Source organism: Callorhinus ursinus, unplaced genomic scaffold, assembly GCF_003265705.2.
Source record: "Callorhinus ursinus isolate GAN/ISIS: 27379988/994484 unplaced genomic scaffold, GSC_fseal_2.0 scaffold21, whole genome shotgun sequence".
NCBI classification, from domain to species: Eukaryota; Metazoa; Chordata; class Mammalia; order Carnivora; family Otariidae; genus Callorhinus; species Callorhinus ursinus.
The window spans coordinates 25,726,521-25,744,155 of record NW_027397083.1 but is presented as its reverse complement, the minus strand read 5'-3'; the positions used below and the strand labels follow the sequence as shown (position 1 = coordinate 25,744,155).

Below are 17,635 nucleotides of genomic sequence, written 5' to 3'. Positions count from 1 at the left end.
TGAGCGCTGTCAGCCGCGCTGAAGAAATCTTTCCTGACGCTGCCCAAATCAGGACTGTGCATCTGTTATTTACTCACGTCCTCAAACAGCAGCAAGCTTTCTCCATCTTAATTCGACACTACCGCAGAGCAGAGTTGCGCCGGCATGAGGGAAGCAGATCATAGGCAAGGAGGAAAAACTAACAGCAGCATTGCTCACCTGAGACCTCAGATGCTCCCATGAGTTTTGGAAGTGCTCTGCTCCCTACAGCAAAGACACCATTTAAAACATACTATTCTTCTGACTTTGCTTTTACACAAAGGTTCTGTGATATTTCTGCTCCTCCGTTTAAAAGCCAGAAGATTTGACAGCAATAAGGTTTTCAAAACCGGGAATTTGCATTGTTTTTCAGTGGACTGACTTCCAGGACAAGAACTCATCTGCACCCGCCCAAATACCATGGCACTGCATGCGCCCTTTGCCACCGGATCCTCCCCTTCCAATGAGACTTTCTGATTGTGTCTACCAACTCTCCTATTAGGAAACCCGTGGGTTGCATGCAGCTATTCTGTTGTATTCTCTTTCTCACTCCCTCCCTTCTCTCACTCACACTCTTGCTGGAGGCACACCAATACCGTTCTGCTGAGAAGAAAAAGCCCACAACTACCTTAAGCGATTAAGACAATATGCGCAACTCTCGCCTTTCATAGCGATCACTATTTAAATCTGGCAAGAGCCAACACCAATCTTTGCAGGAATGGAGTCGGTAAAACAAAGGATTTTGACCCCAGGAAAAGAGGGGCTAAAGAATTTTGCTGGAAAATCCCTTGGCCAGATCTACAGGTAAGAGAAAGCAAACCCATGTTTGCCTGGGGCTGAGCACGAAAAAAATCTACAAGGCTATTTCTGTAAACCCTGGTTGCTTTGGGAGATTGTAATATGATCGGAAAGTCTTTTTTTGTTGTTGTTGTTGCTCATTGCTCAAGCGGGGCTGCTCTGGAAACCTGCTTATTAATTCAGGAATGTTGCACTAAATGAACCTGTCTGCTTTGTGTGTATGTGTGTGTGTGGTTTTTGTCTTAGTACCTGCAGATTCTCATCCTTTCCTACCCAGGATTTATCCTCTTTATAATTGAGAAATGATCAGCACCTGTTCAGAGAATCTTTGTTTTGGTGCTTATAGTCACAAATTAAATTCCTTTGATTCAGACAAATGAATTAAAAAAATACAACCCTCAAAAAATTAACCAAGAAATTCCAAAGAGTAATGGCAGAAGGAAATTTAGATCTCAGCCTCAAAACCACTCAAGTAGAGAATCTCCCAGTGGAATCTTCCTTCTGTGCTGAAGGAAGAAGAATCAAAATATATCAATAATTAATAACTAAAGCAGCTCCTCTCTCAGAACCCAAAACAATGTATATGTGTTTTAATTATTTGACTTCTCCCAGAAGTCTATTTCTTGCATAGCAAATGTCACAGTGTTCATAAGAAAAACCATAATAATAACCAGCAAAATGACTTTGAAAGTACTAGAAATGATTAATTTTGTTATCTTACCTGTGGTCAATGTACTAATTATGCTGAAAATTTTACAACTTTAAATCATTTCAAGCATATTACATGAATACACTTTTCTTAACAATATGAGCAAAATCAAGAAAAGAGGGCAGAAACAGAAGGATAAATGATTCCAAGAGAGCGCTAATTTTCACATTTGGGAAATTGAAACCTTTAGAAATGTATAGAAAATATAAAGAAAATGACCAATGCACTTGCTGATTTTCCAAATCTCTTTGGATCTGGTGGGCTTCATGTAGGCACCATCATGCTCCTATGCGGCAGTAGATACCGCAAGGGCCCTGCAGTCCCGCAGCTGCCCTGGAAAGAGCTGTTCTTTCCCAGCTCAGTTGCCATCAGGTGGGGAGTTCAGGTGCATAGTCCAACTTTGCATATATCAGCTATAAGCCAATGTAAAAAAAATTCACATTAGTTACATTTTTTTCTCCCAGAATAAATAATTTGACATGTGTTCTGACATTGGGATTGGACTTTAAAAATAAGAATTAACATAGTTGCAAAAACCTTCATGACTTATTCTCCAGGTGACATTTTGTAGAATTTGGAAGTCTAACATTGTTTTCTGGTAGCCTCAAATTGCTTGGCAGTTGGCTCCCAACCTGTGCATTCTTGGAATTGATCTTAAAATTTCATTTGCTTTACTCCTGTGTATGAAAATAATTGTGTGTGGATATATCATTTAAATGGGAACACAGAAAAATAAACTACATGGTGGATTAAAAAATCTGCAAATTGTAAATGGAGAGGTTCTTTGTTTAAATATCGAAAGTATCCATCTCAAGAGTCCACGGTGATTCTACTGTTCACATTCATTCTTTTCTTTTTTAAATAGACATTGCACGGATATATTGTGGACTAGAACAACACCCTCAGCTTTTAGTAAAACCATGCCATCACCCTACTTTCCCCTTCTCCCTCCCCTCTTCCCTCAAGGACGAAAACCTAAAAGGAACTGAATTATACGGATGAAACCTTGTGAAATACAATGCAAATTAAAAAACACAAAACAAAACATAAATGTGAGATCTACTTTGGTGGGGAACATCTTACCAGAGTTGATTTGGGGCACGTTTGTGTATCTGGGAGTCGCATTTTACGTCTTTGGAAATATGCCCATGACATTTTTCGGTGTTTGTAACCGAGATAGTAATGACGCAAGATTGTGAATAATTAATTATTCATGTTCTGGCAGTGGGAAGCTTAGGTGTCGGCCATATGCTGCGGAGGCCTTTGTTTCAAACTCGAATAACAAGGAAAAGAAAGTAAGATATGTGACAGGAGAGTAAACGTGGAACTAGCACCCCGGGACTGGAGGAATGGGCAATAGAATGCGCGCGTGACTCTCACGGGCCTCCGCGTGGGCACCGGTCAGGAGAGGCCTTACTCCCTCGGGTCCCCGGGCTCAGCTGGGGGGCGGGATCGCTCGTCCTTAACCCAGAAAGCTTCATCTTGGCTGGGAAGGAAAGGATAGCTCGGGTGCAGGACTGAGCTGGGCTGGCCAGCAGAGGCGGCCCCCAGGAGACTGGGTGGCTGGATAAGACGCCTTTCGCCGGGGGTAAAGCACTGCGGGCAGGAGACATCTACACAGGTGCCGACCAGGCGCCGCTCCGGTATCCCATTCCCTCCCAAGCTACAGACCCCGCGAGAAAGTTAAGCCCAAACGGCTTGTGTCGGTGAATCTAGGCGCTGCGGGTTGGATCCCGAGGGAATGGGGGCTGGATGCCCCCGGCCAGACGGTATGAAAGTTGAAGAGATGCTACCGCAGGGAGGGGGACTGGCAGGAGGCTGGAGAGCCGGGGAGGTCCCGAAGCCTGGTGGCGCCCTAGCACCCTAACTCCTGAAGGAGTCGAGCGTGTCAGCGCCCCTCCCCCCAGCCCTGACGGGTCCTGGGGATTGGGATGGGCCGGCGTCGGGGGTGCCTAACCCGCCGCGTCCTTGCCTTCCCCCGACTCTGCCGCGCAGGGTGCTGGAGAAGAAGCAAGACACCGGGGAGACCATCGAGCTGACGGAGGATGGGAAACCCCTGGAGGTGCCAGAGAAGAAGGCTCCACTGTGCGACTGCACCTGCTTCGGCCTGCCGCGTCGCTACATCATCGCCATCATGAGCGGCCTGGGCTTCTGCATCTCCTTCGGCATCCGTTGCAACCTGGGCGTGGCCATCGTGGACATGGTCAACAACAGCACCATCCACCGCGGGGGCAAGGTCATCAAGGAGGTGGGCAGCTGCTTGCCATGTGGGTTCGCAAAGCCACATCACCTGTTTGAGCTCCATTTCCTCCCCACTGAGTGAGGAAGGCCGGGCGGCTCGCTCAGCCCCCTGCTAGCACTGCCGTTCTAGAATAGGAATCGACCGCGGTAGCAGTATGACCTCCCTTTTCGATTCTGCTCTCTGGGCCTTCTTTTTCTCACCTGCAAGGTGGAAAAATAGCATTTAGCTCGCTAGATTTTTGTGGAGTGACTTCAAACGAGAAGTTGTATAATAATGTCCCCTAAATTTAAATCGAAATATTTTTCTTTCCCTCGGAGGAGTAGGGCTGCATATCAGTGATAATGTCCCCCTGGTTTCCTCCAATTCCTGCCAAACATTCTTAAAAATAAAAATGAAACAAAACCGAAATCAAATGAACTGTGAGCATATCGACAGTTTCCACCGAAGGGCCTTTAGGAGCTGTCCACCTAACTGGCCGAGAGAAGAGCCGCCGCGCCGAGTGCCTCGAGGTCACAGGGAATCCAGTCCCGTAATCTCCTGAATGTGTTGGGGTGACGCCTAGGGAAAGGAGGGTCAACGTCAAAGTCACCGAAACCCCTGGGTCTCGACTTCCTGTTCAGGGATCTGAGCAATCATAAGCAAGGGTTGGGAGGAGAAAATTCGGGAATCGGCTGTGGATGAGAAGCGGTGAACGCCGCTGGGCCCTGGGGATTCCGGGACACCCTGCAAAGTGCGTTTGGTTTCAAAATACTATTCAAAAGGAGAAAAAGGATCCTCAGTTGCCCAGGCCGGATTAGCGCTCCTTTGCCTTTCAGATGCAGATTTTTACTTTAAGGTTCACCCTGTGGGTCCGCCCAGGCTGGCTAGGGCGGAGCTAGGCCTTGACCTTCAGACACACCCCTCGCCAGCTTTTAGGACTACCCCGGAACAAATTCTCCTCTCCACTGGCCACCCTCAACCACCACTAATTCCCCAGGCTACTCCAAATCTTTCCGGCCTACGCCCATCCCCATTTTGCCGGGAAGATCCTTTCCTCTGGCTCCTCCGACCTCCTCACCTTCCATCCAGGTGCCCCACTTTCTTTCATCAGAATTTCCCTGGTTGGATTTCATTCTGGAAGCGACCCCACTACTGCATTAGTCCCGGTCAGGGGTCCCTATCCCCAGCCAGGAAATGGAATCTCTCCGTGGAGAGTTCTAATTTCCAATACTGGAGCTCAGAGGACTCCTCATTCATGGAGGGGATCAGACCTGCCTGACAGTAGTCGGGGAGCAAAGCCAGGGTGTCCAGCTTCGCCATTAATTGCAATACATTTCAAATGAGCACAGTTTTTTTCCGCTAAAAGAAGCATTTCTTCTCTAGAAGAAGGTATACATTGAATTTTGTTAGCAAACGAAAATTCAGCCACCTCCACCTCCAGAATGCAGGGAGTACCCCGGGGGTTGGGGGCTCCTGAACATGAGTCTGCAGCCCAAGCACTGACTCTACTCTTTCCCTCCACCCCGTTCTGTCCCCCTACCCCCGTAGAAAGCCAAATTCAACTGGGACCCGGAAACCGTGGGGATGATCCACGGTTCCTTCTTTTGGGGCTACATCATCACCCAGATTCCGGGCGGCTACATCGCGTCTCGGCTCGCAGCCAACAGGTAACGCGCCCCCAGGGCTGGGGATCTTGGGGCTTGTGCCTCCGAAGGGGCATCAGAGGCTGGGGGCAGGGATGACAGCCCCGCGGGGATTGGAACTCCTGGGTGAGGTCTCCTGGTTGCCAGGCACCTCCTCTCTCGGGACTGGAACTGTTGGTTCCTCCTTCCAGAATTAGGCACCCAAGAAGTTTTGGGTTAGCCAGGATGGGCGCTGGTTGCCGCTTCCTCTCTTTCCTGGCTGAGCCAGCTTTACTCCAAATGGTCGACATGCCTTAAGGCCTGGTAGGAGCTGAGGCCGGGCGGGGAGTGGACCGAGCCGGGACTGAGCGGCTGGGTGCACAAAGGGGAGAGAGAGAGAGAGAGAGAGTGAGTAAGGGGTTAGAGACACGTGCTGCACTCTCGCCACTGCGCCCCTCGGGGGCCCCGGCTCGAGAGGGGACTGAGCGTCTGGGTGCACAAAGGGGAAGGTGTGTGTGTGTGTGTGTGTGTGTGTGTGTGTGTGTGTGTGTGTGTATTTAGAGGGGTAGAGACACGTGCTGCGCTCTCGCCAGTGAGACCCTCGGGTGCCCCGGCTCCTTGTGGTGCTGACCTCCCGGCAGGGCGCATCGAACACCAGGCCACGGAGCCCGCCCAGATGGTGCTCTGGGTCTGAAGGATTTGTTTCTATGGAGGCAGGCGGGATTTCAGGCGCCTGGGGTGGGATTCCACCTGTTAATGAACGCCAGTGAGTAGGGGCGGGGTAGGGAAGGAGCTCAGCTGAGTCCCCAGGCTTCCAGCTTTGCAGCCAAGGTCCTAACGCCAGCTCCAGGAATGTTGTTGGGGTCGCCTGCAGAGACACCCCCAAAGTATGGGGCATAAGGGGTGGGGATGTCTAAGAGCACAGTCCGGCCACTGCAGGATGAGAGGCAGCTTTATTTGCTTCATTGTGTATATTAAGATAAATAAAACTAAATAAATTCTCCTTAAATCTGAACTATAAAACAGAAAGAACACACACACTCACTTTTTCATAAAGACCCCCAAAAAAGACTTCTGGTCTTTCCTCCGACTTTGTATCTATGACTTCGCCTTTCTCCCTCCCCTCCAAAGTCAGATTTTCTGGGGAAGATATCTTGAACTGGGCACCTCTCTAGTCTTGATCTCCTCTTTGCTTTTGTAAACTGGTTCCTCCTCATTTCTCAATAAAATCTCCGAGGAGATCTCTTCCAGGGGCTTTGTCACCTAAGACCCCATTCACCAGCAATGACTTCTTGCCCAAGATTTTTCTGTCCTCTCCAAAGCCTTGGGAAGAATTCTTGGAAATTTCTTTTAGGCTTCACAATTGCTTGGGCCAAGATTTTTGGACAGTCCTTCAAAATGTCAAAAGAAGAGAGTAAAAGATTAGGAATAGTGCCTTTTGAATATCATGTTTACCCTGACATCATGATGGTTGGTACTCAAGACCCAACCAGAGACAAACTATTCTTTTAAAAAAGGAATCATTTTAAAATGAAAATCATTAACTATTTAGAGAACCCAATTCTATGGATGGGATAAATCAAATTAAAGAAAATATTTCCTTAAATAGTACTGGTAATTAACATGTTACATTTTTGGCTTCCATATCCCTAAGGCATAATGTCTCGAATCTTTTTTTTTCTCATTTTTTTTTCCTAAAACAAAATAAACCTCCCAGAAAGATAATCCAAACATACGTATATGGAATATTTTCACTTCAGGGGGAAAACAACCAATAATTCACAAAAAAACAAAAATGATACAAGAAACTCAGTGTAATGTGAAATGAAACTACAATGGCTGGGCCTTTAAGGTTTTTTTTCAGAGTCAAAACCTTCATCTTGCCAATTGTTAAAATGCTAACATTTTCCTGCCAGGAAAAAACACCAGGGATGCCCCAGCTTTCCCTCTTTGTAACACTGGGAGGTCAGTAAACAGGTTTTCCTGGGGGGAAAAAAAAGCAAGATCATTTCTATACTATCATTTGTGCTATGTTTAGTATGCTACCTCAAGTTTATTTGGTAGATTTTTCTTAAAGGAAAAAATTGTGAACTTTAGAAGTCATATTTGGATCTGAATTCACCTTACCTTTATATGGATAGTCAAGGGAGAGAAACTTAATATTTTCATAATGTTTTCAATGTCTTCTGTTCTCCAAGACTGAGAAAACTAAAATTTATTGTAAAATATGACAAACATATAGAGGATATAGACTAACTTCCTTATCAGACCTTAGGGTTTTGACATTTGTCTCATTTTAAAAATATAAAAAATGTTACAAATACAGTTGAAGCTTCCTGTGAAAACAGATTTAAAAAATATGTAACATTCCCTTTTCTGATGATGAAAGTATTGTATCCTAAGAAAAATATATTAAAAAGAAAATATAATAAAAATCATAAATTAATCACACAGAGACCCTCTTGTTAACATGTTGGTAAATGTCCAAATAGTCCTATATATGCTACACAGAATTTTATCTTAGAACTTTTTTGTTAACACAAAATCTCAGAGATTTTTAGAATTTGTCTGAAAGATGTACATTTCCTAGTATGATCCTTTTTCAAAAACAGTAAAAACAGCACAGCAAGACCAGTTTTCCACCTACAAATATTGTATGCCTATTCAAATAAACTTCTCCCTATAGATCATCTAATAGTAGAACAAGATTTCCCTTGGGTAGGGTACTGGGGACAGATTCCTTTCCCTCTAGGTGTAAAAGGAGCTCACTTTGGAAAGTGTTTGCCATCACAGTTATGGGCGGAACTGGAGTAGAGGAACTGAGGTGCGTGTCTTGGAGAGAAAGGCTCCTGGATACACCTCCTGGCAAATTTGTCAATGAAAAACCAACAGCAATGATGTGGCTTCTCCATTTTATGCTTTAAGCAAAAGCAGCTGCACCCTTAGTCAGAATACAGCATCTTGGTCCCTTTTCTGGTCGATTCTAAGTATTCTTGCTTTCTTCCTCATTGAGAAAAAAAAGCTAGGGGAGAGAAATCTCAGTCCCCGAGGAGGACTCTTACATCATTTTTTCCTTTGTCTTTTCTTTAAGGGCTATTGCACATTGTGGACAGGAGAATTTAGTCACCTCCCTGGAGGGCTTTGCGATGAGGAACCAAAGGGAGATTTCTTACAAAATCTGTAGTGTCTCTAGATGAGAACATATTCACTATAGTGATAACAATGTGTTGGGGGCAAATTAATGTTGTCTTTAAACACTACAGGACATGGGGCTTAACAGTAATCCAGATAATTACAAATGTGAAATTGCTAAGGATTATTTTTACCTTGCATTTCGACTGATGAAGAACCTAGGCAAGTACTTAACAGGAGAAACAACAGAATTTTTGCAAAGGGCATAATCACAGATGGTCAGATTTACCAAAGAATATTTGGTCACCATTACATTTTCAAGGGACAATTTTATCTTCACAAAGACTATTCTTTCTTCTGTCTAGGTGGCAATATTATATAAACCTTATTTAAAAATTTTTCCTATCCTGCTCATATCTTCTTGATCTGCCAATGGTGACTTCGTTTTTTATTTAGCACTTATGGCCAGCTGTCATGCCAGTATTTTACTTATTTATCTTTTTGTTTTGTCCTATAAAGTGTAAGCTCCATGAGAGTAGGCAATTGTATCCATGTTTTATTTATTTATTTTTTTTGTATCCATGTTGTTTTCACTGCTATATCCCTAGCATCTCAAAGAGTGCCTGGCCCAAGACAGATACTTTTTAAAAGATTTTATTTATTCATTTGAGAGAGAGAGAGAGACAGAGAGAGTGCAAGCAGGGGAGAGAGGCAATCGGAGAGGGGGAAGCAGGCTCCCTGCAGGCTTGATCCCATCCCAGGACCTGGAGATCATACCCCGAGCCCAAGGCAGACACCCAACCATCTGAGCCACCCAGGCGCCCCAGATATTTGTTGAATAAATAAAATGAACATCCAACAAAGTGTTTGGGCCTTTTTTAAAAGGCAATATGACAAAGTGGTTAAGATACAGGTTCCAAAGACAAACTCTGTGGGTTCAGACTCCTGAAGGTACTACTTAATAACTGAATGACATAAAACATTACTTAACTCCTCTGAACTTCAGTTTATATTTCTGTAAAAGGGGACTAATCAAAGAACCTACTTGATATGATTATCATGACAGCTAAATAAGAGAATATGTGTAAGGTTTCTAGAGGTTCCTAACCCTCAGGCGCCTGCATGGCTCAGTTGGTTAAGCGACTGCCTTCGGCTCAGGTCATGATCCTAGAGTCCCAGGATCGAGTCCTACATCAGGCTCCCTGCTCGGCAGGGAGTCTGCTTCTCCCTCTAACGCTCTCTCATTCTCTCTCTCTCTCTCTCAGATAAATAAATAAAATCTTAAAAAAAAAAAGAAGTGCCTGTCCCTCACTAGGTGTTGGCTGTTATCATTTATTATGAATTAGGTCCTAACTTCAGAAAAAAAATGAAAGAATAAATAATAGCTTAAGGCCATTCAGTATTACTTATGTTTAAATTGGTCTTAAGTATTAGTAATGCAAAAGGATTATTTCTATCGTGATAAAAACACATCTTTCCACCTGTCAGATTTCTAGCTTTAAAATTATTTCCCTATACACATTATTCCAGCTAAAATTATTGTTCACTGGTAATGCCTTAAGTCTCATTTGAAAGACTGTCTTAGGAAAGCTTTTTAGCCAAGGGTATAGAGAGTGCTAGTAGTTCAGTGCATTCAGTCTTTGAATTCTAGTCAGGCATTATAAAAACACTTAGAGAAATCCATTTAAGTTTGAGGTTAGACTTCTCTATTATAAGTTACAGTTTATTTCCCCCTACTCCTTTATTTAAAAAGGTTTTAATTCTTGGTGCAACATTTTGTCTTTTCAGGTATTTCTTGGGTTTCTAACTTGACTTTTGCTAAAGAAAAAAAAAGTTCTTTATTTGAATAAGAGATTGAGGATCCTATGTGTCTGTAACATGCAGTGAACATCAGCTAACAGAAAGAATCCATATTAGAGAGGGATAAGGCTCATCTAATCCAATCTTCTCACTTAAGAGAGCAGGAAAGGAAATAGAGAATCAGGGAGGTGGTGACTTGCCCACCAGATTGGGACTAAAACTCAGGTGTCCAGCAACGCATGACCTCAGGCTATCTCTACACTGAAATTTAGCATCTCTGCCTCAAGCTGAGCCATCTGCTCTGTCAAGGAGTGCCTACAATCTATCATGCCCCAAATACAGGATAGAAATCCAAGAATTAGAAAAAGAAGCCTTTAGCTGGCCCAAGGGATTCTTACATTTTGGTGGCAGGAGAAACATACTGTATTTGTGTGTGTGTGTGTATGTGTGTGTGTGTGTGTGTGTGTGTGTGTACTCCCAAATGATTTGTCTACAGCATGAATGATTCTGTTGTTTTCTCTGCAAGAGACAAAAACCCAAACTTGATAATGACTTAAACAAATAGTGTGATTTTCTATAAGAGAAAATATGGCATTTAGAACTTTTTCTCCCTAATCAGCCCTTTGGTAGTATGCGCTCCTGCAATATTTCAGAGGTTTGAGCGTCACTGGGCAAGGTGGCGGGGGTAGGGGGGTAATTTAGACCTTTTGTCTGCAAAAAGGAAGATATTCTTCCTCAGGATTTTGATGGATACAACTCAATTCATACCACTGTTACGAAAGAGAGAATAGTTTATACTTAAAAAAAAATCAACAAATTCAAATGCATGGATTTTAAAACTGTTAACTCGTGAATTTGCATTTATAAAAATGAAATTTGGTATACTTTAGGTAAATATTCTGGCTTGCCTGATTCTGAAAAATTCTCTTGTGAGAGGGATTTTCAGAAAGAGAGGAATGAAGATACTTTGAACATAACATCTTCATATTTTAAGCCCAGGAAGGGACAATTTTACCGGTTTTATTCTCTTTCCTTCACAGAAATAAAACAATGAAGATGTGCTTTATTTACTGGAATAAGCATTGGAAATTCATTCTTTTTTTAAATTTTATTTTATTATGTTATGTTAATTGCCGTTCATTACATCATTACTTTTTGATGTAGTGTTCCATGATTCATTGTTTGCGTATAACACCCAGGGCTCCATTCAATACGTGCCCTCCTTAATGCCCATCACCGGGCTAACCCATCCCCCCACCCCCTCCCCTCTAGAACCCTCAGTTTGTTTGCACATATACAAATATTATCTATCTATCATCTATCATCTATCACTCATTTTTTTCCTCTCTACTTACCTATCCATTGCAACATCTATTGAAAGCAGGGGTTCTGTAATCCTTCCTGTGAGAAACATTTGCAAATTCCTTTTGTGTGAGAAAATAATTCAGACTATGAACATAAAGCTGCAGCAAGAGACCACCATCCTGCTGTGGTAGAAATGGTTTATCATGATCTGGTCCTTTAGGACCAGAGGTGACTCTCTATTTCACTCATCTAGCAGCCTATCAAACATCTCGCTGCCTTTCCATTGTGGGCTCTAGAGGGACAAAGTGGAAGAGACCTTCCTTTTTTCTGACAAAAGAAAATACCTTTCCACAAGACGAATAAATGGAGTGAGAGAGGGAGGGGTCCCTAAGGGCTTGCGCGTGGTTTGCTGACAAGAGCTTCTCTTTCCTTGATTCTCCTCTCCTCTCATCCTTTACTAGCTCTGACTTCCCCTGTGGCTGCCACATCCAACGATAGTAGTGCCGAGGCAGCCTCAGGAGGAGAGGGCCGTCATTTTGAGGGAGGAGAGAGTCAGGTGGGCAGCTGGTGGAATGATTGTCCCGCTGCCATATGCCACTGCTGGGGCTGTCTAATTTCTCTGTCATGAGTGATGAAGTCATTTTTACAACTTAATGATGTACCAAGGGACCCAGAGGGCTGGCTTGTGCTTGTGTGTTCCTTTTTAAATATGGGAATGGGGCATCAGATGTGACAAAGGGAGGCGCCGGAGCCCTGATTTGATTAGATTAAATAGATTAAACAGCCTGAATCAGTCTATCCTACGCACCCTCTGGGACAGGATTAGTGCCACACCTGGGGTGAGGAACACTAGTTCCCTGTTAAGAGACAAGCCACTGTCCAAATGGAAATGGATTGATCGATTTGGGGAAAATGGATATCATCTGTAGAAGTGGCAAGGCACCAGTGTTCCTGTCACCTCTACCAGGCAAATCCTTTTGGGTTGGGCTTGGTAGCTGAGGGTATTGTGGCTGTGGGTCAGAGGGAAATAACATGACTGAGAATTTCACAGCTAACTCACCCTGGAGCACACCGAATGTTAATCATCAGGCAGGGTGTGATGCAGGTTTTCAGCAATTGCATTTGCTTTTCCAAACATTTCTGTATCAGGGACACTATATGCTTCTCAATTTTGGGATCTGTTTAGTAATGTAGAGCCTCCTACCACACACACATACAAATGCACACACACCTGTGTCCTTAAAGTTATTCTATGTAAGAGGATATAATCATTTCACACTGGAAGACAAAGAAGAGAGAGAGAGAGAGAGAGAGAGAGAGAGAGAGAGAGAGAGAGTGTGTGTGTGTGTGTGTGTAACAAGCAGAGGTAAAACAAGTAGAAATTAGGTTTTAACTTGAAAATAAACAAATTGAATTCATTTTAATATGTCATTTGCTGCAGGGGAAATCATGAGGAAAACAACAATTCTAAGTAGCTTTCAAGTGGTTTGTCATTTTGAAAGCAATCTTTCTTATTAGTAAATGTCCCTTATTTTATTTCACAGAGATTATGATGTTCTTTGAGAAATGGAGAGCACCCATCAGTTTCTAATCCTGTTCTTAAGGCATTTGAGATGTTAAGATTTTTCACATTTAGTTTGCATGTTTCTTTGCCTTTTTTTTTTCTTGGCCCAATTACTGACACCCGTCACTTACTTATAGTCACAAACATGGGTTTTTCAGGTAGAACTTTAGCTGCCAATTATATAAGGAGAAGGACTGTAGGCGAAATGAAATATCATGCTAGTTGAGATGCAACTTCCAGTGTGGAACTTCAAGTTTGGCAAAATTTATTTAATTAATAACTACATGGCTTAATTGTTCAGTGAAACAAATGGTTTAGTTTAGTTCATTGCTGAAAAATTTTGTGTAATTTGTTAGTATTTTCACTGGTGGTTTATTTTTATACGTAGTACTGAATATATTGCCTGATATTACATATGCTGCCTGGTATTATAGAGAACTTAGATTTACAAAGTAAACAAATATGTTAAAAATAGACAAATATTGGGGCGCCTGGGTGGCTCAGATGGTTAAGCGTCTGCCTTCGGCTCAGGTCATGATCCCAGGGTCCTGGGATCGAGTCCCACATCGGGCTCCCGGCTCCTTGGGAGCCTGCTTCTCCCTCTGCCTCTCTCTCTCTCTCTGTCTCTCATGAATAAATAAATAAAATCTTTAAAAAAAAATAGACAAATATTTATTTGGGGAAATTTGTTTAGAGAAAATGTGTTTTTTTTAAATGTAAAGTATAATATTTCTTTATTTACCTATACATTATTCACCTTTACTTAGAATAAGTGGTGGATCAGACCATAAGTGAGCTTCTTAACTGACATATATTATAAAGCAAACAAAAAAACCAAAACAAAACCCAGACTATAAATCAGAAGTCAGCTTAATTTTACAAACATGTAGTTGGTTACTTATATTGAATAGGGTCTTAAATTTCTATTCGATAATCAGCATTCATTAACACATTCTCAAATAAACTACATTATTATTTGATAGGTCTCTAAACTTAGCCTTTAGCCTATTGAGAAACATAGAAAATGTACCGCAGAAAATCCACAATGAAATTTCAAAAGACAAAAAAATAAAAAAGAAATTGTAAAAATGAAACTTAACAGCAGCATAGATGTTCTTCTTAAGCCCTACTGAAGTCAAGCAGTAACAGGATTGCTTAATTTATGTGATGGAGTAAACTACAGCATCCCCCTTCCCTGTAGTTAAAAAGAGTTTCGAAATCGAGCTTTTAGATTAAAACAGGGAAAAACAAAGCCAGCTCTACTGAATGGAAACAGAAGTGCTACTCTAACCAGGCACTATGGAGAGGGATGAGTGAGTATCAGGAAAGCTTTTCAATCAAAGAGAAGTAGATCATTCAGGGATAGCATTTCTACCTCTCCCTAAATAGTACATTTGTATTGGGTTGGAAAGAGAGAGAGGATATGAGTTATAAATTGTTTTTATAATTGCCTTAGTTCCCCATTTCAGGAGGCAGAGGAAATTAGATTTGAATACAATACTAAATATATGTATCACTAAACTTTTTATGTATAGCGATCATCTTTCTTCCTCGTAGAGACTATAAGGCAGACATTCTTAACACTTGTTTTACTGATGACAGAACTGAACACAAAATAGTACTTATTTCCCCAACAATCACTGGCTGATAAGGGGAAGAGCTGGGGTATCAACCCCAGGATGTCTGATTTCAAAGGACATGCTTCTTTACTAAAAACATTTCTCCTATTAAGTAACTTTACTGTGTGCTCTTTAAAACATTGATTTTACAGTCTCTTAGAAAAGTTCGCTGTATTACTTAGTGCTAGGCTAAGCTCATAGGAAAGAACATGGCTGTGGAATAATTTAAGACATTTTTTGCCTGATTTTGGTTTTTAGACAAGCCTTCTAATCAGGATAAACTTGGAAACCTATTATGGTGGAGATTGCTTTCCTAGCAGCAGTGCTCTGAAATGCAATTATGTGTCAATGTTGGAACCAGCGCTAGAGATTATGAAACTCAAAAGAATAGTAAATGTTTCTTGGTGTATAATCTATTTTCTTCTACTGAGATATCAAAAATATATTCAATGCTTATGTTTGCTTGTTTGTTTGTTTGTTTTTGTTGACATCGGGCCAAACAAAACTAATGACTCTCAAGCATAATACAATATATACCATGGGGACATTAAAAATTGATAAATGGTGGGATTCTTTAAGAAGACAATATGTCATCTCTGAAGCATTACCACCTAATTTAATTTTGAAAGCAGAGCTTTAGAGACAGTGGTTTCAAAGGCTGATGAGGATGCTGTGATAAACAGAGAATGTAATGGCAGTTGGTTTCAGGAGATTCTACAGTGTTGTTGGGAAGACAAGGGTGAGGCCAGACTGGGCCACGTACTTGAACTCAGCAACTATCTCAAGTGAGGATTTATCCACAGGAATACTCTAAATTCTAGTCCGTAGCTGCCATCCTACAGTTATTTTATAAGAGTAACTCAGCTTCCTAGGATTATTAGGATACCCAGAACAGCAGTTCATCCCCACTAAAAGTGCAAGAACAAAGAAATGGTCAATTGATTGAAAAGGATATCGGAATAATAAAGGTTCAAAGAAGAAAGATCTGTTATCACCCACATATACCTCAGAAAGGGAAGTTATCATTGACCTCTATTTAAAGTCTTTATACAAAAGTAACTGGGTGGTCATTTTTAAAAAATATTTTATTTATTTATCTGACAGAGAGAGAGCACAAGCAGGGAGAGCAGGAGAGGGAGAAGCAGACTCCCTGCTGAGCAGGGACTCCCCGCTGAGCAGGGACCCCCTCCCCCCCCCCTGACATGGGGCTCGATCCCAGGACTCTGGGATCATGACCTAAGCTGAAGGCAGACGCTTAACCAACTGAGCCACCCAGGTGTCATTTGTTAAGAGCATATCATGTACAAAGCATTCTGCTAGCATCGTGGGGTTTGAAGAAGTGAAATAAAGACCTGGACTGTGTTCCCCACAAATAATGCAGGGGGGTAGGGGAACATGTGATCTCTTGAGTTAAGTCTTACAAAAGCAATCTACAGTTGTTTGAGGGATACCTGAGAGAAAAGATTATCTGAAAAAAGAGGTGTGTGTGTGTGTGTGTGTGTGTGTGTGTGTCTGTGTGTGGTGGGTAGGTATTAGGCACAAAGGTGGAAGTATGCTAAGTACCAAGACACATATAATTCATTTGGACAATGCCATACATTTTTAAAAAATGTTTTGTTTCCTGCCAGATATTTTAGATGGCCTATTGAGGTACAGATTGAGAGCCTGATGCAGTTCAATCCATTCTGTATGCCTTCAGAATGGGAGATAGAATTTTTATTCTATGTCTTTGTGCACTTTAAGCTGATAGAATTTCTTTTTTTTTTTAAAGATTTTTATTTATTTATTTGAGAGAGCGAGCAAGAGAGAACACAAGTTGGGGGGAAGGGCAGAGAGAGAGGGACAAGCAGACTCCTCACTGAGCAGGGATGCAGGGCTGGATCCCAGGATCCTGGGATCGTGACCTGAGCCAAAGGCAGATGCTTAACTGACTGAGCCACCCAGGCGCCCCTAAGCTGATAGAATTTCAAGATGACATGGAACAACTCTGAATCTGTTGTTACAGAAACAATACTATTTCACCAGGGCAAAAGCATGCTGGGGAAAAAAAAGGGCAAAGAATAAGAATTCTCTGAAAACTCTAATGAATGTTGGGAAATTCCTGTATAATGATAGCTGATATTTATAAACCATTTACTATGAACCAGGCACTGTCCCCTTTCATAACTGATTCCTTTAATCTTCATGATAGTTCTTTGAAGTATGAAAACTGATTATTTCCATTTTACAAATGGAAAAAAGTAAGGCTTAGAGAATTTAAGTAATAACAACTTGCCCAACATTATACTTAGAAAGAAATTAGAGTTGGAATTTGAATTCACATACCATAACCACGGTTTTTATTCTTAATATTATGTTATGCGGTTTATATGTCCCCAGGAGAAATATGGCAGCTGTTCAGTCAATTTGGCCGGTTAAGGCAGTTGAAATTAGGCCAGAGAACTTCATTTTGGGTCTTGATCCAACCATCTAATTACAATTTGTGCTTGTAAAGGATATTGCCCCTTTTACCAAGTGTTTCCATTCCATTCTTGCCCCTGTCCTCTATAAATAAAGGTAAACCCCCTTTTCCAGCTAGGTCTACCTCTGTCCATTTTAGGCTTGTCCCCGGTCCTGCCCCGGTCTGTCCTTTTTGTGATGTCTTGGGGGAATATCTAGCATAGTACTCCTAAACCAATGATTCTCAAGTCAGGAAAAGTAACATCAGCATCATCTGGAAACTCGTTAGAAATGCAAATTCTCAGGCTCCACACAAACCTCCTGATCCAGAAGCTCCAGTACCCAGGATTCTGTGTTTGAACAAGCCCCCGAAGATGATGATCATGAATGATGAAATCTGAGAATCAC

At 42.1% G+C, this 17,635-nt stretch overlaps 1 protein-coding gene across 1 annotated transcript in view; it reads left to right on the top strand.

The window, feature by feature from the left end:
- The first annotated feature begins 89 nt into the window (after window positions 1–89).
- Window positions 90–17,635, top strand: part of SLC17A6 (solute carrier family 17 member 6) — a 42,485-nt gene continuing 24,939 nt past the window's right edge. The window contains exons 1-3 of the mRNA XM_025878961.2: window positions 90–822; window positions 3,521–3,773; window positions 5,295–5,413. Coding sequence (XP_025734746.1) covers window positions 737–822; window positions 3,521–3,773; window positions 5,295–5,413 — 458 coding nt within the window. The 5' untranslated portion in view covers window positions 90–736. The remainder of the gene's footprint in view (window positions 823–3,520; window positions 3,774–5,294; window positions 5,414–17,635) is intronic.